The sequence below is a fragment of the Melitaea cinxia genome, chromosome 21 (genome assembly GCF_905220565.1).
Source record: "Melitaea cinxia chromosome 21, ilMelCinx1.1, whole genome shotgun sequence".
Lineage (NCBI taxonomy): Eukaryota > Metazoa > Arthropoda > Insecta > Lepidoptera > Nymphalidae > Melitaea > Melitaea cinxia.
The window spans coordinates 2,717,744-2,742,283 of NC_059414.1; the positions used below are offsets into that span (position 1 = coordinate 2,717,744).

General features: G+C 33.8%; 1 protein-coding gene across 1 annotated transcript; it reads left to right on the forward strand.

Annotated features, from left to right (window-relative positions):
- Positions 1 to 16,798: 16,798 nt before the first annotated feature.
- Positions 16,799 to 23,150, forward strand: LOC123664218 (spidroin-1-like). The gene is made up of 6 exons (XM_045598814.1): positions 16,799 to 16,856; positions 17,930 to 17,995; positions 18,221 to 18,253; positions 18,972 to 20,075; positions 21,103 to 21,570; positions 22,279 to 23,150. The coding sequence occupies exons 1-6, from the start codon at positions 16,799 to 16,801 to the stop codon at positions 23,148 to 23,150; spliced, it is 2,601 nt and encodes an 866-aa protein (XP_045454770.1).
- Positions 23,151 to 24,540: the final 1,390 nt, after the last annotated feature.

Genomic DNA, 24,540 nt, shown 5'->3' on the forward strand with positions numbered 1-24,540 from the left:
AGATCCTATATAACAAAGGTGAAAATATTGATTATTTTTTTTTTTGTAATTTACCCGTTCAATTTAGTTTAATATTTAGGAAACTATTATTCATAATAATGCTCAAAATCTGATCAATATTTGCATACAGTCTACTTACGCTTAACTCCATATAACCTTACTTACACACTTATTACATTTTTCTGAGTTTTATCGTAATAGAATAAGTATCACTATAACAAGACTTTTTTAATAATTCTAAAAGTAAAATAATTCTAATCTAATGTATATTAAGATATATTATTGGTAGATTTACACCTTTTGCAGCATTTTTACAGTCAAATATTGAAATTAGTCAAGATTTTTTTTGTTTTAATAATTATATATTGACATAAAATTGCAAAAGATAGTAATATCTAAATGACATTTAAGTAAAAAAAGTTGACGTTGTACATAAAAGATTATATCAAATAAAAAATGATGAAAAGAAAAATATACAATTGGCAGCCGCTTATCGCTGAAAACGAAACCTCCTCATATCACTGACAATATTTTATTGATATTACAATAAATTATATAAACTACGTTATTTAAAAATGCAACGATTTTATTAGTAACTAAATATCGTGAAAAATATAATGGTAGGGGTCACACTTAATTCTATTGATTATTCCGTAAGAGAAAATTATATTTACATATAAACGATGATGTAGGCGTTAAGTAGTTGAATGATGTTAGGATATCATTTGACTGTACTCTGATTACATTATAACAGAGAAATAAAAATGTATGAAGTAAATAAGACATTTTAAACACTAGCTTTTGCCCTTTGGCTTGAGTGGGTTCCAGTCGTAAGATTTTATGTTTCAAGTTCATTGAACTGGTTTCAAATTTACTTTATTTAAATCGAACTACAAAAATTGTGTTAGGAATTGAAACCCTTTTTTTTAACGTGGGGAAAATCCTCTTGGATACCCCCCATACTCCCCTCCAACGCGGAGGCACCGGAAAGGTTATGTAAGCCTTTAACTGACCACAAAACAACCACATGTGAGCAGTCATCCGCCTGGGTGGGGCGAGATGGGGTCGCGCTAGCATTCACCACCTCGCCCCAGAGGCAATAAAAACCTAGATAAACAATAACAACGTCAATATCTATTAAAACCGAGGGTCGCACCTAATACCCAATACTACGCGCTACGCGCTCTGTTGCTACTGTATCAACTTGGCATTTAAAGAAATATTTTGAATACTGCCCTGTGCCCGCGACTTCGTCCGCGTGGAATTTAACAAAAATGTTATTTTTCAGTTTGCAGAGTCTTAAAATAAATAAATTTCTACAATAAAATACAATCCAATTTTATTTATTTGTTTAGATTTAGTCAAAGTTTGTTGTAATATCGTAAGAAACAAGAGTGCACTGAAATAAGGCGCCTCTGTTCTATAACATTGCGAATTACCACACTAATCGTATCCATTAATTATACCCTTAATAATTTTTCAACTTATAGCATAAAAACTCTTTTTTCGAAAGAAACACGTTAACACCGGAACTTGATATTATAATGGTATAGTACTTTATGTTTAACAAATAATAATTTTTATAAAGTTTTCATAAATTTTTAACGAATAATACAGTTTTTGTAAGCAGTTACAGGGAGAAAAACTTTTGTTACCTTCAAATTAAGGTAATTCTGTTTTGACAGATGCGAGAGGTAGAGCAAATATTAGTTCGCCGTAGGGAAGGGACGGCCAACGGAAAAAGTATTGTAATTATGTTTTATTTGAGAAGATCGGGAAGTTTGGGTGCGATTTAAAATGTATATAATACGATTTTTTTTTCTTTTTTCAAATATCACGCTTAGCCTAGAACCGGTTTGTAATGAGATTTAATCGAACAATAAATTCTCCGTTAAGTAGATCTATACGAAATTGGGTGTTATTACACACTACTCTATACTTTATAACTCGTCTATCTGTGTCTGTATGAAAATTAAGACAATGGGTTAAACTCCATTCAGCGGCTTAGGCTATACGCAAAAAAATAATATACAGGTTAAAAAAACCACAGGTAAAAAAATTAAAAATGTAATAGAAAAACTCCGTCACCGTTGGACCACATGGTAGCCTTACTAGGTGCTCACAGGACTGCCTAAAACTGTAGTCTTAAGTTATAAATTACCTGTAGTTTAAGCATAATTATAATGCATGATGTTTAATAAAAGGCATGGGCATTTTAGAGCTCGTGGATGTTAATTATAATTAAAAAATAAATAACTCCAATTTTCGATTTCTTTCACACAACCTTGGCGTTGAAAAGTATTTAATACTATAACTACTTCATAAAGGTTGCAAAAATGTCAAATATATAAAAAGAACAACATCTCAAATAACAAAAATAGCGAATTTCCTTTGTTATATTAACGTTTTTATCGACGCCCATTTAAAAAGCGTTTTCGTAAAAGCTGTATAGATTCCGCAATTTACTGTCTAACTTGAATCTTTGTTTAAGGCTTCAAAACCCAATCGAAGGCTAATATAGGCGTGAAATGCGTTCCTATAAGCCTTTCAAAGGGAGCGGATCCAGGCCACTGTACTAGTGCGCCGAATCGATACACTTCTAGCGTTGAGTGTCGAATCGTATATATGGTGCCATGAGCCCGATGTATGGTGACAATGGACTTTCAATTATATGTTAGACAAGCTAAGCTACCTGTAAGAAAATTTGAGTTATAATTTTGATTTATAAAATGATGATTCAAAATTGCTTTTTAATTATATTATTATTAATCTAGAAAAAATATTAAATTCATGTCATACCGATAGTGTGTCGCGTCGAAAGCGTGACCCGTTCAAAAATGTATGGAGCAACCCTTTAAACATAGGCCTCGTATGTATAATGTAATATAAGTATGTGTGTATGTCTGTGTGCATGTATGAGTGGGTGTGTATGTATACATAAAAAAAAGAAAGAAAAAATCCGTCAGCATCGGACCACGTCCTAGCTTTACTTGGCAGTCACAGGACTCTCGATTTGTAGTTCGAATAATAAATCGCCTGTGGTATTATAATTAATATTTAGCAAAAGGCCTTAGAGGCATTTAGAGCCCGTGGATGTTAATTTTAAATAATAATAAAAAACATAGGTCTCGTTATAATTTGGTTATCATACTTGATCTTATAGGTCTAATGAAAGGATAAGAATTAACATTCGCGAGTAACGTTACGGGTTCAAGCTAGTGATACGTGCAAATAATAATGAGTACTATACTCGTATACATTTTTTTTTTCTAATGGGATATCCATGTCTGTAGGGAAATCATATTCACCACACTCCCTTTTATCACCCACACAAGTCAGTAGCCATGTCGAGGGTACTCGGCGAATATTGTATGCTACGTGCCTCTAATAAAGCATAGCCGCTTTGTGTTCAACCGACGCAGGTGCCATTTCTAATGGATTTACTGTTTAAGTGGCAGATATTTTGGAAATAATATTTAATTGTAATAGTATTCTTAAAAAAATTGGATTGAATAATTTAATTGTTTATTTAGAATTAAGTGATAACTATGTATGTTAACACAAGATTAGCAAAATTCTATTTTTATATTTTTTGTTTAATGTTATTTAGGTTTCTATGTATTGTCGTGTATGTTATGATTAGTAGTGAAAAGTTTTTGTCAAAATATTTAGAATATTTTAAAGTACTTACAGTAGTTATTACACTATTTATATGATATACTTATTTGTAAGCATAACTTTAACAAAATATACTACTGTCTAAAGCTTACAATTGAAATAATAATAGTGTTTGCTTACAAACGAAAAAAACCGACTTCAATTACATCGACTAAAAAAGTATCAAAATCGGTACATCCAGTAAAAAGTTATGAGGTAAAGAAACAAAAAAATACAGTCAAGTTTAGAACCTCCTCTTTTTATGACGCGGATTAAAAAATAGTGAAAAAAAGTATATTATTATTAAATCAAAAAATCAAAAAAAATTAAATCATTTATTTTCATTATATTTTCAATGACAGACAGAAAGTACATTGAAATAAGACGATATTTATAAAAAATACATTGTCAGATATCTGGGTGTCATTTTACGTCGCTATTATTTGTATCTTGTCATTCGAAGGAAGAGAAGTCAGTTACAAATGGATGGGAAAACAGAATTCTTTTATCAGCAATGTTAATGGAATGATGAAAAATATTACATTACTTATTCTAAATAAAACAGATTTTTTTTATATAAAATATGTACGAAATAATTTCATAATTAGATACATTTAATGTTTGATACTTTTGATTCTGTAAACCATTAGAAGGAGTGTCTCAATTCGACAATTCAACTGTATTTTATATTTACTGGTTTATCTATTCTGATGATTCTTTTCGTTATCAGAAAGCTGGTACATTTTGGTGGTCACATTTAAATTTGAGCAAGACCTAATGAGTAATCCTTAATAAAGCATATCTATATCCGACTAGCCCGTTGGCGCAGTTTGTAGTGACCCGGCTTTCTGCTCCGGGGGTTCGATTCCCACCCCGAGTCTGGGTGTATATATTTGTTTATATATTTATTATTTATATGTACGTTTATCAAAAAAATATGTACCTATACCAGTCGGCTGTTACCTGTAACACAAGTATTATGTTGCTTACTTTAGGAACAGGTGACCGTGTGTGTAAGTTGTAAATATTTATCTATTTATTTAATGATCTATTATTTTAACTGCCTAGGTCAGGGATATCAAATATACGGGCCGCGATCGCAATGTGTCACAGAAAGAAGAATCAAGACTTCACTCGATTCCTCTACGGAAGTTTTAAAGTGCGCACACTACATTTTTAACAGAATCTGGCCCGTCTACACATTCTAAATTTAATAAATGGCCCTCTGCAATATTTAGTTTGACACCCCTGGCCTATGATGGATTTTCCCCACGTTAAAAGAAGTTTGTATTAATTGTTAATATAATAGAATTCGGATTTTTTTCCTTTGTGAGCGAACACAATTATTATGTTCCATTGCAGGTTAATGTAGTCTTTAAATAATTTCCAATGAATCGAAAGCAGAACAGACTGCAGCAAATATTTAGTATTACAAACATAAACAGAACGTGAAGGTTCTATCGATAAAACTTTACTTATGTAGGAGTCGAAGCAACTTTTAATGCAGTTAAGTTGGTCGATAAGCACGAGGATTAAGTAAGTTAGTGAGCTCCGCTTCTCTTTAATAAGCTATTGATGCTACACAAAATAAAATCCAAATTAGGACTCATTTGTTCCATTTATACTTGTAAAAATATCGACTTCATGTATACATGTCCCGCTAATTGACTCGGAGAGCACGTAATACTGTTGGTCCAGTTGTTAGCACATTTGATAGCGATCGTTACCTATCACCTAACCCAAAACCCAACATTTCAATGTTTAAAATTGACTTCTTCCACAAATAGCTTTTTAGTTATTTGTATGTGAAAAAAAAAACTTTTTTAATATAAGATATAAACCAATAATTGATAAGATTGTTATTTTTATAATCAGTTTTATTAAATCATAATTTATATAAACCGTATTATCATTCATTAAAACAAGAACTTTCTCACAAGGAAGAATTATAACACATATATATATATGTACCTATAGTAAATACTGCTTATAATATTACGAACAGACGGGTGCCAATATGGCGCTCCTTGTTTTATATGAAACGAGATTGAAATTATATTATTACTCTAATATAAATTTGATTTATTAATATGTAAACGAAACCTTCAAAGAGAACCATATTTAATAATATTTACTATAAAATAAATAAATGTTGAAAATAATTTAAGCTTTGTTTTCTTTAATTGTGGGTTTTTTTAACGAGGGGTGGAGGAGAGGGTTCTCTATTTCGAATTCCATTCGACTGTTTTTTTTATGCGTGTTAGGTGGCCATAGCTTTTACTGTGTGTAGCGACTTTGATGATTATTTTTCATCCGAAGTGTTTGACACGTGGTTCCATTTAAATTTGACCAAAATCTGTTTAATACTAATTATTTGATTTCTTAAGGACTATTATAATGCATATTTAATTGACGAATAGGAATTCGTAGAAAATCCTACATTGACGATATTCTCATTTGAATTAATGTCGATGTAAAACTTGAGGAGGCACATGTCCAGCAGTGGACTGCGATAGGCTGAAGTGAGTAAAATGAAGTCCGTTTTTGTATGTTTGAAAACAAACACAATTCAAGAAACGTAATGATATCCAACACATATAGAAAATATAACTTTCTTGGGGTAAATTTATAGTTACTGATATTGGTAAAAAGATGACGTGCAATAGGACTTACAAGCTACTGGAGGTGGATGTCGCAAGATGCCAGTAGTGGGATGTTTCTGGCTGAATCAATCAATCAATGAAAACTGTTGCTAAGACGATGCCGGCCGGTAGTATTATGTTTATACGCACAATGTTTCTGCTGATTTCGTGAAATAGAAATAATATTTATTTATTTATATATTCTTAATGTACACCAAAATACAGACACGTATAAAGAAAGATATAATACAAGATGTACAAAGTACATCAGCTGATCAGCTGCACGTTGGAGCTAGTTAATAATTAAATTCATGAAAGTTAACATAACTGCATCACGTCTCACAAAAATAAAATTTAGTTTCCTATATTTTCAGAGGTTTTACGATAAATTAAAAATTCAAAGTTCGTGTACAAACGAATATCGGGAATTTGAAGTTTAAATTTTTATTAAAAACTAACGAACAACACAATTTGATGTCGATAGCAAATAACTTTTTTTACACAATAACAATTTTGAAAATGGATAACACTTTGAAATGCACGAAAACTAATCTGAAAAAGTTATTATATGATGGAAAAATTAAATCTTTGGGTTTTATTGTAATTGCAAGTCTTTCAAAACAAAACAATTGAAATATTGTTATTAGAATTATATTATTATACTCGTATACTGAGGCGAATTATATGAGAAATATACATACAAATGAACTATAACGCCTCACAGCCAAAGACACTACATCCACAAGAAATCAGGTGACCAAAACACACTACAACAAAGACATCACACATTATTAAAATTTGTAATATGACCAACAGATATTTGAGGGTTTGAACCCGTAACGATTATCTGAACAACCAGTTCAGATAATGAATTGTAGAAAATTTTAATTTAAATTTCCGCTTGGGAAAGTAAACTATATCGACTGGGGTGAAAAACACGTAATAGATATTACGTTACATTATAAAAAATAGGCCTATAAAACGATTTATTAATTAATTTTAATAATACACATTAAAATAAAACTATACCAATGAACTCAATTCGTTCAAGAGTACGTAACATTAGCTACACTAGACTAGCGCTATTTTAATTATAAGTGTAATCACAAATCACGTAACACAAAACAACAAAAGGTATTTGAAAAGCAAATGAAATTCGGTCACTTCCGGTATGGAAGCGGATGCTCGAATGACGATTCCGTACCTCTCTGATTGTAGCTCGATTGAGGATATTGGCGCTACGTAGGCTTATATCAAACGAGATATTAAACTACGTACAAATATTTGAATAGTTAAAATTTTGTTATGATGTATTGTTGGTGTACAAGAATATGTTGCCGTTTACGGCTCCGAATTATATCTAATGGTTTTTCTGGATTAACTTTCTATATGCGTAAATTAAAAACGTTAAAACGTTGCGTATCATTGGCCTGGTTATTAATGTATCTTTTTACTAACGCATTCTTCGAACATAAATAAATTATTTTATTTGAGTTTTTCAATAAAAATATGTACCATTCAGTGTTACTAATTCTGATAATCGGGCGTAATTGAAAAGGCGTGCATTATTTAAAAATTCAGTAAATATATTTAAAAATTGCACCTACTTTATACATAAATGAAAAGCATATATTAAGAATATGGTAATTAATAATATTTAAGTCACGAATAAGACAATAAGACACTGACGAAGGGACTGGTCCACAAGTTTAAAGTCGCTCAACGTGCAATGGAACGGGCTAAGCTTGGGATTTCTCTGAAAGATAGGATTAGAAATGAGACTATCCGCGAGAGAACAAAAGTAACCGACATAGCCCACAGAATTAGCAACTTGAAGTGGCAGTGGGCTGGTCATCTGTGTCACAGGACCGATGGCCGTTGGAGCAGACGGGTCCTGGAGTGGAGACCGCGTCTTGGCAAACGCAGTGTGGGACGTCCTCCGGCCCGTTGAACCGACGATCGATGATGGACGACGTATTGGCGCAACGGTCACAGCACTGGTTTGTGGCTGTTGCGAAGTCAGTTCCCGCACATGATAAACATTGTGAAGTCCTTGTGGGTCTCCCCTTCTTGTGGGTCGGTTGTTGTCATGTACATGATAACTGATAGCGATTGTTACTCATAGTACGGAATATATCCACGAACCCGCAGTGGAGCAGTATGGTGGACTAACCTCCTATCTTTCTCCTTCACGGAGAAAGAGGCATAAAACCAACAGTGGGATGTTACTTTGTATGAGGCATCTACTTTTGGGAATACTGTACTACTCGTATGCTGTTATCGTCAGTGAACTGCTGGGCAAAGGTATTTTCTCTTTCAAATGATATAATACAAGCAGTATATCCCACATCACTTGCAAATGGCTATATATATCTCGGAGTTTTCCTTTAGAGTTTTGCAGCTTTCCTGACGATATATTTTTTAATTTGCATTACCTATAACTGGCTAAACGCAGACAAAGGCTTAAATAAATCATTATTTAATCACCATTTACCACGTGCTAATACTAGAAATTCTATGCATTTAAATTGCTTCTATAGTTATACATTAAAAACTTTTATACGAAAGTACCTAATGTATTTTATACCGCCATAATCTCGCCTCGGAAAATCTTTTAATAAAATGCGACTGATGGTAGAAACTCTAAAATGCATAGTGCAACCCCTCGCATAGTGATTCCAGTAACTCTGCGTGCCCATTACTGCCGACAGATGGCGCTTGTGCCTTAGTATAGAAAAATATTAGAAATGACATCAAGACGACTTTACATGGCCGTATAAAAATAGTACCACATTTATGTAATTTGTCAAAAGTATTCATTTATTACTTTAAGAAGTTATTGCAACAATTTTCTTTTTATAATTATTTATATGTAAAACGGGATTTTCATCACGTGTGTGAGTTTTGTTTACTTTGAGTTCTTCCGGTAATATTGCCAGCGTTTAGTCATGGATACAAATGTTTTTTAAACATATTTGTGTGGAATTTCGAATACACAAGTCATGTGGAAAATAAATAGAAAAAAAAAAAACGTAATTGTCGCATTGGAAATTTATCAAAACCAAATCATATATATGTATATTAAACCGATTTTCGGATAACACCAGTATAGAAACATTGCCATTCCTATCATTTCTAAAATTCCTTACTCTATGTACTTTGCATATATTAACATACATTGCAATAAGAAAGTTATCCTCACCGCATCAAAGTTCATTTTTGCACTACATTTAACAAATATAAGTTCACGTTTAAATATGAACTATATTTCAAACATTTTAAAGTTTAAATTGCAATAAAATCGTAACTTGCGAGCGAAACTGCATTCAAAAAGGCCTCTCAGAACTGGTTACGGTGTTGCGGTTACAAGTGCTCAGAATGTGGGTATTTCAATACACTATAGTATTTTAGACCTACCTACAGTGTAACATATAAATATAATTGAGAGACTAATAATTCTTTTACTTTCTTAATAAAATTAATTGTGTTTGTTTGTAAACGAAAAAAAGGGTTCAATTTAAATCGACAACTAATAATAATAATTAATTAAATGCGCATTATTAGGGGTAACTCTTTAGTAGGGATAGATCTTGGTCACGTTTAAATGTGACCACATGACAAGCACTGGCTTTCAATTAAAAAAAAAAAAAATTTAAATCGGTACAGCCCGTAAAAAAATATGAGGTAATGAACACATAAAAAATACAGTCGAAGTGAGAAACTCCTCTTTTTAGAAGACGGTTATTTCCTTTTAACTATAACACGTTCATAAATAATGAAACAAATACAAAATTAATTCTAATATATAAAATCTATATTGTGTGCGTATTGGGTAGGTCTGAGAATCGAACAACATCTATTTTTCATTCCCCTAAGTTACGGGGGGGGGGGGATTAAGGGGGCTTTATAACATATATGGCAAAACAACGTTTGCGGGGTTAGCTAGTTAATATTATATATTAACCTAACCCTTGAATGAAACAACGTCAATGAATTTATTTATAACTTGTCAATGCTGTCATTTTCACAAGTAAAAAAAAAAATTGGTAAAATGATATATTGATATTTAATGAATAAGACGCAAATACATTTGAAATGTACAAATTACTTATCGTGTCCACAAACAACCTCTCAGGGGACGTGTTTATCTCGTTACACGGTATCCATGTCCGCACTAGTTCAGCCCCCTCAGGGCGTTGCGGTGCAGATGCGGCGATCTTATCTAAATCTCGACTTCGGAGTTTATAACTAAAACAGTTTGCGTAGCCTTTGTAGCGCTTGGTTTAATTCATTACGTTGAATGTCTGAACGGTTCTCGCTGTATTTACCGCCTTAACCCTAGATCACTAACCTTCGTCGAAACGACGACGCGGACTTGAAAAAAGTGCTATAAATTTTGAGTGCGTCGTCGTACGCATTCCAGATTCCAGCTAATCTCAGTCGACCTACAGCTCGCACAGCACACGGGTGTATTTTTGTGTAGGAGCTCTGTGTCCGCCATTCCAGCCACCATGAGTCGTCGAATCGACGAAGGTTAGTATTAACGTTATTCTTGCAGTATTATTATTCATTCTTTTTTGGTGCTATAATTATTTTGGTGTTTTGTAAACATTATATTTAATTTGCCTACGTTGAAGTAAGGACCTACATTATTTTTATTTGAATATATTTTTATTTTAGATACGATTCGTCAGCTGTTATTAGATAATAATAGTGACGAAGAAAACGGCTCTGAGAGTGAGAAAGAAGACCACCTTGACGGTGATTCGGCTTATGAAACAGATGGTGAGGGAGAAATTTGTTTTGTAACAAAACAACCACCTTCAACTAAAGACATCCAGGCAAAGTTCATCTTCATCAATTGAAGACTCGTGAGCTAGTACTTCAAATCAGTCACACGAATTAATTATTACACCAACAAGTAATATTATTCGTGGAAAAGGCAAACACAAATGGTCATCAGTGAAACAGATTTCATGAAGCCGAACAGCATCAAAAAATATTGTTCATGGACCCATGTGTAATTGTAAAAACGAACTAAGTAGATCCGCTTGATTGCTTTTTATTTTTTGTAACTGATAGTATGATTGATTTAATTGTAACCCATACCAGGAACCAGTAGTTCTATTTCTACACACGAGACTGATCAAAGAAAAGATTCAGTTAGTCTTCCTATCGCCGAAAAAAGAAAAATTTGTGCAATTTGCCCCTCCACAAGGCGAAGAATGACGAAGAGTTATTGCACCAAGTGCAATAAATCCTTGTGTGGCGAATACAAAATTAACATTTGTCACAAATGTATTAATTATTAGTTTTTTTCTAAATGTTTCTTTATTTTGTTGATTTTACTACTTAATTTTGATATTTTAAGATATTTTTAAGTCTTTGTTTTTTTAGTTAATAAAATTTAAGCATTTAAAAAAACAAAAATTTACAAATGCGTAAAAAGTCCGGTCTCAGTTAAAATAGTGTCAAAGTAATTATAATGTAATTTTAGTAAATAAAAAACTTATAAACATGTTCACAAATGATTATTCTAATAAATAAGTAAAACAGGTATGAATATTTTATTCCATAAATCCTTAGAAGCCTCCCTTTTATACGGCGTAGTCGCAACGACGAAGGTTAGTAATAAGCGTTGTAAAATAAGGTTAGTGATCTAGGGTTAAGGGGATTAAAGTCCAGGTGACAAAAGTTTGTTGTAACTGTTTACTTTGAATAGCTTGTTAGTTGTATTATATTATATTGAAATGGTGATTATGACTTACCAAATATAGTTCAAATGCTGAAGTTGAAAGATATAAGTTTGATATTCTTACCTGTAACAAAAATATATTCATTAATATTTTACTATAATAAATACAGTGAAATAAAAGGGCGTCTTAAAATGATAAAAAAATCGATTTTTTTTAAACTAATACAATGATAGATTGATTTCCTCGGTTAGTAATCTTTTCTATCTTTTATATATATATATATATAGTTCATCACAAGTTGTATATTATAGTTATATAAAAATTATATATATATATACTTATAAATCGAGAGCCGGTTTTTTTTTCGGTTATACTGCGAAAACTACTGAGCCGATCGGAATAATACTTAGGTATACTGTAAGACGCAACTTGTTTCAGAGAAGGTTTTAGTATATGATATGTTGGTAATTACATATCGTGTAAAAATATGGACGGACAGAGGTCGCTAGTAGTAATGTTATATAGATAAAATGAAATCAGTTTATTGCCACAGACAATTAATTAAGAAAAAAAGTTTATATATATTTCATTATTATAATATGTCTCTATAATTAGACAGATTCTTACTCTACTAATTTTTAATACTATGATTTTCTAAACAAATAAGCCATACGACATAATAAAATTAAAAAAAAAAATGATATCCTAAAATATTACTAACATGAATAAGTTTTAAGATAATCCTACAGTATAAACTAGAATACACTCAGATAGTTTTATACAACGACAGAATGCATTCAGAAACGTATATGCGGAGCTGTTGTTTTATTTCGGCCATTTTAGCGTTTGTAAAAAACTGAGACAGCATGAAAAGCCGTCTTCATTCAAACCCTTCATTATACGTAATTCTAAGCGCATAAAAAAATATGTACAATTGTTGCAAAATTTTCATAAGCCTTTTGATATTAATTACGGAAAGATATTTTGTTTTGTTGACAAAGTTATTACGACAGCAGCTACGAAGAATAATCATTATTTCAAAATTTAATATCCAACTCAACAGTCACACACTACAGACACATGCACGAAAATACAACATGCACAAATACAATCTACAGGAACAAAAGCCTAAAACTTGATAACACTTGTATGGCGGCCTATGAAATGTATTATAATTCAAAATAATATTACAATAAAAATAAACCATTACACGAAACTTGAAACGAAATAGCCTTTTAAATAGCCATATATTTCTACGAATTTTAATCATAAATAATGTACCATTTGTTCATCTTTTCTAATAATGTAATTGAAAAGTTTTTCATTTGTTTATTTAAATGCGCTAATCTCAGGAACTACTGGTTCGAATAGAAAAATTCTTTTTGTGTTAGATGGACAATTTTTAAGGAAGGCTATAGGCTATTTTTATCCTTAAATTAACGCGTGTGGAACCGTGGAGCACGACTAGTGTATTTATTGCATTATAAAAAAATAGTGACGCATTGACGAAGCGTTGGCGCAGCGGTCACAGTACTGGCTATTGCGCTAGCGGTCGCGGGTTCGAACCACGCACATGACAAACATTTGTATTGGCATTTGTGCTTATGTGTTGTGTGTTTCCAGACCCCCAACACAGGAGAAAATCCTACAAGGGCTCGTTGAGTGGTATTTATTTAATTTTTTTTAATATAACCAGGTCAGCACACGAGCGTACGGCTCATCTGATGGTAAGCATTTACCGTAGCTTATAGACATCTGCAACACCTGAAGCATCGCAAGCGTGTTACCGACTCTATACCACATTTCCGTCCAGGAGCTCTGATAACCTTACTCACCAACGGGAACACATTACTTGAAAACAGTATTATTTAGCTATAATCTTCTGTAAGATCGAGGTACTACCCCAGTCAAGCTGCTTCAAATTTTGAGCAGGAATAACCTACCTCAGTAAATTTAGTGTAATGTAAATAATTCAAACTTGTTTTAAATTTGGGTAGAATATATAACAATATGATATCTAACTGTCCTGCTGTTAGTGTTGTAAATTATGTCGAGGCCCTAGTCTATAATTCAGCTCAGACAGAAGCAAACGTAAAATTGAGCGTATGTTAAGACTAGTACTAAAAAAAATAAATTAAAAATAAATTAAAAATCGTGACAACTCAAAATTTGTAATAAATAGAAAATAAAATTAAACGGTAATTCCATTGCATTATTACTAGCCAGGCAAATTAGTTCTTACGAGTAAAAAAATAGTCCATCAATAAGAAAATTTTATGAAGATAAACTTCGTCTTTCGCCACAGTTTCACACTAATAGTTTAAAAATATTTTGATTTAGTACATTTTTTACTCAAGTTAACGCTTATAAAATCACGGGGCACAGCTCGTAATAATATATACGTAAATTAACTTAACTAAAACGTACACCCAGACCAAAAACTATTATTTAGACAATTACAAATATTTGCTCCGAGCGATAACTGTATCTACAACAGCCATTAAAACTGGCTCCACTGTGCACTAGCTCTTACGCTATACCTCAGCATACGATCAACTTTATTATGTTAATATTCCGAGAAAATAAATTTAGGAAATGACAGCGCTACTTTATTTCTTTATATTACGAAGCGAACAAGATGCTGTAAGACTTTACGAGAAGTGATAAATAAGACACAAAGTGTTAAAATTATAATAGGAATCATAATTTTGTTACATTTTGCCTACTTTTTTAATCAAGACTTGATATTTTATTGCTTATATATCGCTATTTAACAGACTGACGTAATCATTTTTATTTAAGATAAGTAGTTATGCGTGAAACCTTTTTAATATATACAACTATTAAAAAAATAGGATATGCGACCTAGATACTTTAGAAGGAAAATATATTACGTAAAATATACTACATTATGTAGTATAGAAGCGAAGTGATAAATATGTCAATGTAGATCAAACTTAAAAATTATTATTTACGCCTTTTACGCTTCAGCCTGTAACATCCTACTTCTGGGCATAGGCCTCTTTCTCCATGTAGGAGAAGGATCAGAGCTTAATCCACTACGATGACCCAATGCGGGTTGGCGGATATATTCCCTACTATGGTAACGATCGCTATCAGGTATACATGATGACAACCGAGACCGACGGCTTAACGTGCCCTCCAAAAAATTATCATTTAATTAGTCCCAAATTCTTTTATAGTTAAATGTTATCGAAACATTATTATTTTTAAATTTAGAACGATACGTATATTTGAAATAAATACAAAATAAGATATCGCGTTTTAGTACTTTAATTTTTTATCAATTTTTAAAAAGTTATTATTATAAATAAAAGTAATTCACAGATTAAAATATATACTAAATTTTAATACGAATTTTCCAATTTTAAATATGCAAGAATACATTTTTCGCGAATATAAAACGAGTAGAGGGCGCGACCGTCATTAGCGGTCCGGTTCCGTTTCCGCGACCCGCTTCCGAAGTCGAGGAGCATCTATTGTGTTCAACTGTTATATGTTTGTTTGCCATTTTTAAATTTCGAACCACGATTCATATATTACGTGAACCAAATATAAATTAAGAAGTTCAAAAATTCATAATGCTTCTTCCAAGTTTACCTTTTTAAATCGACTTCATAGAAGGGGTAATAGGTATTACTCAAGTAGTGTTGGTTGGTGAGGTGAGTAAGGTAGTCACAGCTGGGGAGATTCGAGGTCAGGATTGGAACCGCGCTTGCGATGCTTCTGGAACCGTTTACCGCCATTAGGGCCGTATCAAAAATTTAAATCGTCCTATAACGTAAACAACCATGTTTACAAAATCATTACAACTTTTAAAAAAAGAAGTTGCTAGCCAGCGGACCCTTTTAAAGTAAAAGTCAAACAAAATACTATATTAGCAAAAGACTAATTTATATTATTATTTCCAATAAAAGTCAATTAACAATCTATAAAATTTTTTATTATTGTATATGTAGTTCATATTTCAAAGTAAACAGTTATAGTTTTCTAATGTTTACGCGAATTTCACTCATTATAATGAATGAAACCCGTGACCATGGTTGCTGTAAAGTATCCGAATCGTCGGGCATCTAAAAAATTAATGAGCCGCGATAAAATCCGAAAGAGTTGTTTCATTATGCAGTTATGTCTTATATTATGTTCTGCAAAATCCCATTTCTTGGATTACAGAATTGCATTGATGGACTTACAATATGTACTCAGCAATCACTCTGTTACGAACTGTAGAAAGAATTTATCAAAACGATCTAGAAACTTCTGAGAAAAGCGTGCACAATAAAATTGATATATAACTTATAAAATAAAACAATATATTGTTATTATAGAAGTATCGATTCACTGCAACACGCCAATAGTGGTCATATAAGAAATTATTTTATGATAACAAATATTAATAATATAAATAATCTATTGTAAGCATATAAAACAATCAAAAGAAAAATAGACATAATAACACAATGTTCTTCTGAAACGTGTTTCTTTTTTCACGAAAGTTAATATTTTCACGGATATTTATCAACAATAAATTAATAATGTTAATAAATGTTATAAAATGTTTGTTACGATTTCCTTTTTTAATTTTACCCCGTCGCGGTTTTCAAATAACGATATGGTAGCGCTTATTAGAGGCAATGTATATTAAATATTTTAATAAGCGAATTGATTTGTGACGGCAATTAACGCGTAAAGGCCGTTTTGTTTAAATACACACGATTTGAGGATAATATTTATCTTTGGCGGGTGGTTGTCCCACTCACAGGGTCCAGAATTTGGGGAAAAATGTTTCGTAAAACAATTTGGTTTTCGTGCTTGGTTGTGATTTCTGTATTAGCAGAAGGTGAGTTTAATTGTTTTTACTTTAATAATTTTTCTAACTATTCGCTTAAGTAATGTTATTTTTTTTATCGCTTATATGTTCCATTTTTTATTTATAAATTCAAAGTGCGGCTCGCTAACACTCACATGTATATTTTTTTCAAAGTTAAGATTAAATCTTTATAGTTTTATATTCATTATTTACTGTATTATGTTAAACATTCAATGAGTTACAAAGTAATTTAATTTATTTTAACTACTCAAAACTAAAACGTAATATTTTCACACTATTTCAAACATTAAATGATTTTAAACTAACACAATAAAAACGTAGTAAAAACGGTATTCGAAAATTAATAACGATGTTTCATATCTGTTTACTGTGTAAACGACTGGAAAATTTTTACCTTTATTTACTGTTACTACAATATTTAACTGCAAAAAAATCTCGCTCCATCCTCCGATTCCACCTCTGTGCTTAAAACGTTTTATTAAAAATATATAGATATAGAGTATATAGATAAGTTATTAATACATCTCATAATATCAGCTTGTTTGTTTCAAGTTAATATACGATTCTATTCCAAGTTTAGAAATAGACCATGTACATACAAACAGTACAGAACGCTTAAAGATTTTTTTTTTTGTAACTAAAAACAAGTGACTTTCATTTTCATGTAGAATAACTTTCCATTAACGCTTTCGTTCAACAATAGATTTCAAATAATACAGTAAATTGGAAAGTTGATTATTTAATTGTATATATTATATCCAAATTACGTTTTGTTATAAAGATAGAAAAATATTTTTATAAAAGGCATAAGTTTGTACACTTGAAATTTAATCGTGTCAATTAAGTGCTGTACTCCAAACCTAGTTTATAAAAAATCTGTGCTAAGGTAGATTATGGGTTGTCTGGAAGAAATGGCTAATTAGCCATAAGTCCGCCCATTGTACTTCACTGTCTGTAACTATCTTTATGCTTTTTTTGTAATATATTTGTGGTGTACAATAAAGTATAAAATAATAAAAATAATAAATATTAAACGTTATGCATCCTCATTTTTGGTAAATAATAATATTTTGCTCTTTCAGACCTAGAAGATCGCTCTTCATCAAATGCTTACGCATCAGCTAATGCAGATTCGAATTCTTTAGGCAGTACGTAAATATTTATATTTGATAATTTTGGTTTCTTACTTGCCATTTTGTGATTTTCTTAACACTAAAATATATTATCAACACAGTATATTTTAATTTATATATTAATATATGTTATATATATATTTAGTTTTTGTATTGAACTACCATTACTTCTTAACATAAACTTTAACGCAACTGTTATCCTTACTTGTTATAATTCAAAATTACTTTATATTTTTGTAGGGTTTGTACCGCGTCCATGGTTTAACCCAATAGGTAAGTACATAAAACATTATCTTTATTTATTTTTTGTATCCAGCAAGATATAATAACATTTTAAACAACCTGACTCTCAAAGCAAATTAATTTGATAAACTCAAGTAATTTTTGTCTTTGAATTTTCAATCAATAGAACAAGATAATATCCATGAAAATCTCAATTATTAGTTATTATGAAAAAAAAAAAATTAACATTAGGAGCTAACCTTCTATAGATAAATCGACTTCGAAAAGAAATTAAAAATATTATAAAAAACTAGCTGACCTGGCGAACTTCGTATCACCTTATTTTTTTCTGAAATATAATAATAACATAATATATCAAAATAAAATATAGCCTATCTTTTAAGTTGGATCGAACTGCACATGGTGTGCGAATTTTATTATAATCGGTTAAGTGGTTTAGGAGTCCATTGAGGACAAACATTGTGACACGAGATTTATATATATTAAGACTAGGTGAAAAACCAAGGAACTGTGTTATCCCTTAGTCGCTTCTTACGAGACTACGGGAATATGGCTATATTCTTTACTATATTCTTAATGCCGTAACCACACAGCAAAAATGAGTCTCATAATGTTTACCTATTTCGAAATATATCTAACTCTCGACGATTTCGTTGATAACCGGAACAAAAATTTTGTGGTCCTCTGATAGATACTGAATAGTTATATAAAAATATAGCTCTCAACTCGTTTTTTTTTTAAATTTAAGGATGGGGAAGCCCTGGAGGTTCATCGTCAGCTGTAGCAGATGCTATTGCAAATGCTGCATCTAATGGAGGATGGGGAGGCTTGGGTGGATCATCTTCAGCCTTAGCAGATGCTATTGCAAATGCAGCCTCTAATGGCGTTTGGGGTCGCTCAGATGGTTCATCTTCAGCTGTAGCAGACGCTACTGCAAATGCCGACTCAGGTAGTAGATGGGGAGGCTTGGGGGGTTCGTCTTCAGCCATAGCAGATGCTATTGCAAACGCTGTCTCTAATGGCGGATGGGGAGGACTGGGAGGCTCATCTTCAGCTGTAGCAGAAGCTATAGCAAACGCTGCCGCTAACGGTGGATGGGGAGGCTTGGGTGGTTCATCTTCAGCTGTAGCAGAAGCTATAGCAAACGCTGCCGCTAACGGTGGATGGGGAGGCTTGGGTGGTTCATCTTCAGCTGTAGCAGAAGCTATAGCAAACGCTGCCGCTAATGGTGGATGGGGAGGCTTGGGTGGTTCATCTTCAGCTGTAGCAGACGCTGTAGCAAACGCTGCCGCTAATGGTGGATGGGGAGGCTTGGGTGGATCATCTTCAGCTGTAGCAGAAGCTATAGCAAACGCTGCCGCTAATGGTGGATGGGGAGGTTTGGGTGGTTCATCTTCAGCTGTAGCAGAAGCTATAGCAAACGCTGCCGCTAACGGTGGATGGGGAGGCTTGGGTGGTTCATCTTCAGCTGTAGCAGACGCTGTAGCAAACGCTGCCGCTAATGGTGGATGGGGAGGCTTGGGTGGATCATCTTCAGCTGTAGCAGAAGCTATAGCAAACGCTGCCTCTAATGGCGGATGGGGAGGATTAAGAGGCTCATCTTCAGCTGTAGCAGAGGCTATAGCAAACGCTGCCTCTAATGGAGGATGGGGAGGCTTGGGTGGTTCATCTTCAGCTGTAGCAGAAGCTATAGCAAACGCTGCATCGAATGGCGGATGGGGAGGCTTGGGAGGTTCATCATCAGCTGTAGCAGACGCTGTTGCAAATGCTGTCGCAAATGGTGGATTGGGAGGTTCATCATCAGCTGTAGCAGAAGCTATTGCAAACGCTGGCAGTAATGGCGGATGGATAGGTATTAAACACATTTTTTTTACCTTAATCTCGGCAAACTCTTTTATACTATATCAACACGCTTAATTTTAATTTAAAAAATAATTGTTAATAATTCGTTACTATTTTAAAAATAACAATAATTCGTATTACATTATACAAGTTTTGATCATATTACTGGGTTATAATTACTTAATCTATATTTAAAATATATTAATTCTTCGTAGGACCACTTCCAGAGCCGCTCCCTTGGATCCCGCCACCGAGTAAGTACTTACAGTCACATTTAATTTCATCGGTATAGTACCATTATAAATAAATATAATAGTTATTATATTAATTATTTTCATATCTTATGTACGAAAAATATTTTGTGGACCTATTCCTGCTCTACTTTCATAGCCAGATCTAGAATCACTCTATTAGCAATGCGTATAGTAAAATAATTATTAATTATTTATTTGGACGAAAAGATTTGCATGGACTGACAACTGCTCAAATAAGAATTCGAGCAATGCTTGTGTCCGTATGATAATACGGAGCGGAAATGTGGACACTGACGAAGGGACTGGTCCACAAGTTTAAAGTCGCTCAGCGTGCAATGGAACGGGCTATGCTTGGGGTTTCTCTCAAAGATAGGATTAGAAATGAGACTATTCGCGAGAAAACGGAAGTAACCGACATAGCCCACAGAATTAGCAAGTTGAAGTGACAGTGGGAAAGTCACCTATGTCTCAGAACAAATGGTCATTGGAGCAGACGTATCCTGGAGTGCAGATCACGTCTTGGTCAACGCAGTCTGGGTCGTCCTCCGGCCCGCTGGACCACCGATCTACGTAAGATTGCCGATGTGGGCTGGATGGGGGTTGGGGAAAACTGGGATGTCTGGCGTGAACTTGGGGAGGCCTATGTCCAGCAGTGGACTGCGATAAACTGAACTGACTGACTGACAGACAAATAAGAATAATTATTACAAAAAAATCAAGTCTCCTAAAAGGTTAAACCATAAATTATAACAGTTAATGACATTCAAATTGCTTTCTGTATAGGTCCAGCACCAGTAGTCGTTCCAGGACCCCCAAGGCCTTATCCGGTACCAGTACCATTCCGGGTCCCCAGCGATCCCATGCTTATTAAAGTACCAGTGCCTGTTCCTATGCCACCAGAAAAAATATTCGTTCCAGGTCCCTCAGTACCTGTGCCTTATGCGGTTAAAACTCCTTTTCCAGTCCCGTACGGCGTACCACGCCCCGTTCCTGTACCCTCACCACCCAGATTAGTCCCTGTGCCAGTACCTGAGCCCGTTCCTGTACCGGGGCCAACAAGAGACAGACCAATTCCAGTCCCTGTTCCATCTCCACCTATGCCTGTACCAGTACCAGTACCTGGTCCGGTAAGGGACGTACCTGTCCCCGTTCCCGTCCCATCTCCACCAGTACCTGTTCCGTATCCTGTGAATCGTTATATCACCATACCAGGACAAGATAAAATAGTACCTGTACCAGTTCCTGTTCCCGGTAGGTTTCTAATAAATAAATATTGTTAATTGATGTTCATGACCAATCATATAAATTGATGTTTTTTTCTTCAAACAGAAATATACAGAGTACCAGTCATCATCTACGTAGGTAAATGTTTTTTTTTTGTATATTTTATTTTGAATAGTTATTTGAAAATACATATTACTTACGGAACTATTTTTCTTTTTAAATAACACAGCACCAATATGCAGAGGACACCAGCCCTATCAGCCATTCGTCCAACCCGGTGACTGGTGTCGTGTGTACGTTTGCAAGATCATATATAACTACGTCTACATCGAGTCACAAATCCTTCCAAGATGCAGTAAGTTTAGTTATCCGCCAGATTAATTACAAAGAGATAATTAAAAGCTTCTGAAAGGCCATTTAGAATCTAAAAAAATAAATAAACTAAGAGCAGTTATTATTAAGCGTCTATAAGAAAAAACCGATGGCGGTAAAAATAGTGCAAATACTACGAAAATTTTCTCAGTAACTCTATAACCTTTAAATCAAATAGAATTTGTTGTGATGAGAAAAATTTATACATTACTATAATCATGTACGGAAAAAATATTAATATCACCTCATTATTCGAGCTTAGTTTTAAGATACAGAAAACATTATTGGATATTTTATGGAATTCGTAATAGTTACTTAACAATTGAAGAAAGACAATTAAATGTATTTTTTGTTCTATTTAAGGGTGGGGAGATGCCGGAAGCATAGCATCCGCTAACGCAAATGCTATTGCGAACGCCATCGGCGGATTTGGTTCGGGTTCATCTTCAGCTGCAGCAGAAGCTGTTGCAAACGCTGTTGCTAATGGTGGATGGGGTCGCCTAGGAGGTTCATCTTCAGCAGTAGCAGATGCTATTGCAAATGCAGGCACAGGTGGCAGATGGGGAGGTTTGGGAGGTTCATCATCAGCTGTAGCAGACGCTGTTGCAAATGCTGGCTCTAATGGTGGATGGGGAGGTTTGGGTGGATCATCATCAGCTTCAGCAGACGCTGTTGCAAACGCTGTCTCAAATGGCGGATGGGGAGGCTTCGGAGGTCCATCATCAGCTTCGGCAGACGCTGTTGCAAACGCTGTCTCAAACGGCGGATGGGGAGGCTTGGGAGGATCATCTTCAGCATCAGCAGACGCAGTTGCAAACGCTGTCGCTAACGGTGGATGGGGAGGCTTGGGAGGCTCATCTTCAGCTATAGCAGATGCACTTGCAAACGCTGCCACTAATAGTGGATGGTTGTATAGGGATGGTTCATCATCTGCCCAAGCGGATGCCTCTGCAAGCGCAGCGAATCGCGGATGGGGTTTAGGAGGTTTATCATCAGCCCAAGCAGATGCTCTTGCTAATGCTGTCACTGGTGGATGGGGAGGCTTAGGAGGCTTATCATCGGCCCAAGCTAACGCTATCGCTAATGCGATTTCTGGTGGATGGGGAGGTTTGGGAGGATTATCATCTGCCCAAGCAAATGCCTTAGCTAATGCTCTTGCCGGTGGATATCGTCGTGGATCGGATAAAATGAAAGGTGTATCTTCTGCACAAGAGGATGCAATTGATGCTGCTTAGTAATATAAATCAACTTACTAATGATCTCTTCATTGACATGGCTCGTTAAAAGGATCTTGTAAATTTTAGAATAAGATTCTTGCAATGTAAAAATAGACAATAACACATGCTTCATATTTATAAAATTAAATTAGTGGGACTTAACTTAATGCATTTTATTTTTTTTCTAAACCACAAAAAATACCTGCAATATTTTAAAATAATTATTTAAAATTATTAATCATACTTACGCAAATATTCAATCACAGTAGACAACTATACCTAATTGCATTGACAGAACGAATTCAAATATTCGTTACAAGTCATAATTACAGTTTCATTCGTATTCCTATAAATCATAATGTCTATCAATTTTCACGGATATTTAACATGTATTTATAACAAGGTACGCAATTCACATTGCTGCAGTTTGTAAAAGTCGTCTGAATAACACCATTAGGATCGACTTCTAGGAAAGGTGGATAGTAATATAAATAGTTGTAGTGATGCAGGGGGGCTTTGTAAGGGGCCTATGCTTTCTTGCCTTCCTGTTATCTTCGGGAATTAAAGGTGAAAATGACCTAAACACCGTAGATCGATTGGGTAAGCGAGTTGTATGTAAATAGCTTTGGAATCAAATTATTAGATTTCAGTTCATTGCCAAAACCTACATGACATAATTTAGATACTTAATTTTTTTATTAACGGTTTATGAGTTTACTTTTTTATTTTAATGAGTTAATTTTAAGTGACTTCATCACCATATAATATATTAAAAAGATTTTTTTGAAGAAAAGATTATTTCCCACAATTAAAATATTAAAACATCGAATCAAATATCACAACAAAGTTACAAAATAAAATAAACAAACAAAATCTTTATTTTCATATATGTCATCATCATTACTTCGGCCTATCGCAGTCCACTGCTGGACATAGGCCTCCACAAGTTCACGCCAAAAATGGCGTGAACTCATGTGTTTTTACCATAGTCACCACGCTGGGCAGACGGTATTTGTGACCACAGAGCTGGCTTTGTCGCACCAAAGACGCTGCTGATCGTCTTTGGTCTGCGTATTTCAAAGCCAGCAGTTGGATGGTTATCCCGCCATCGATCAGCTTTTTAAGTTACAAGGTGGTAGTGGAACTGTGTTATCCCTTAGTCGCCTCTTACGACACCCACGGGAAGAGAGGGGGGGGGGTGAGATATTCTTTACTGCCGTATCCACACAGCAGCTTTCATATTTTCATATATGTAATTTTATTTAAAAGTACAAATAAAAACTTTAGATGCTGAAGCTAGTAGAGACTCAGCAATCGCTGCAGTACTTGCTGATGACAAAGTGGATGACCAAGTCAGAACTTCAGATATTCCATTAATTAAAAGCCTCGATGCTGCATCAGCAGAAGC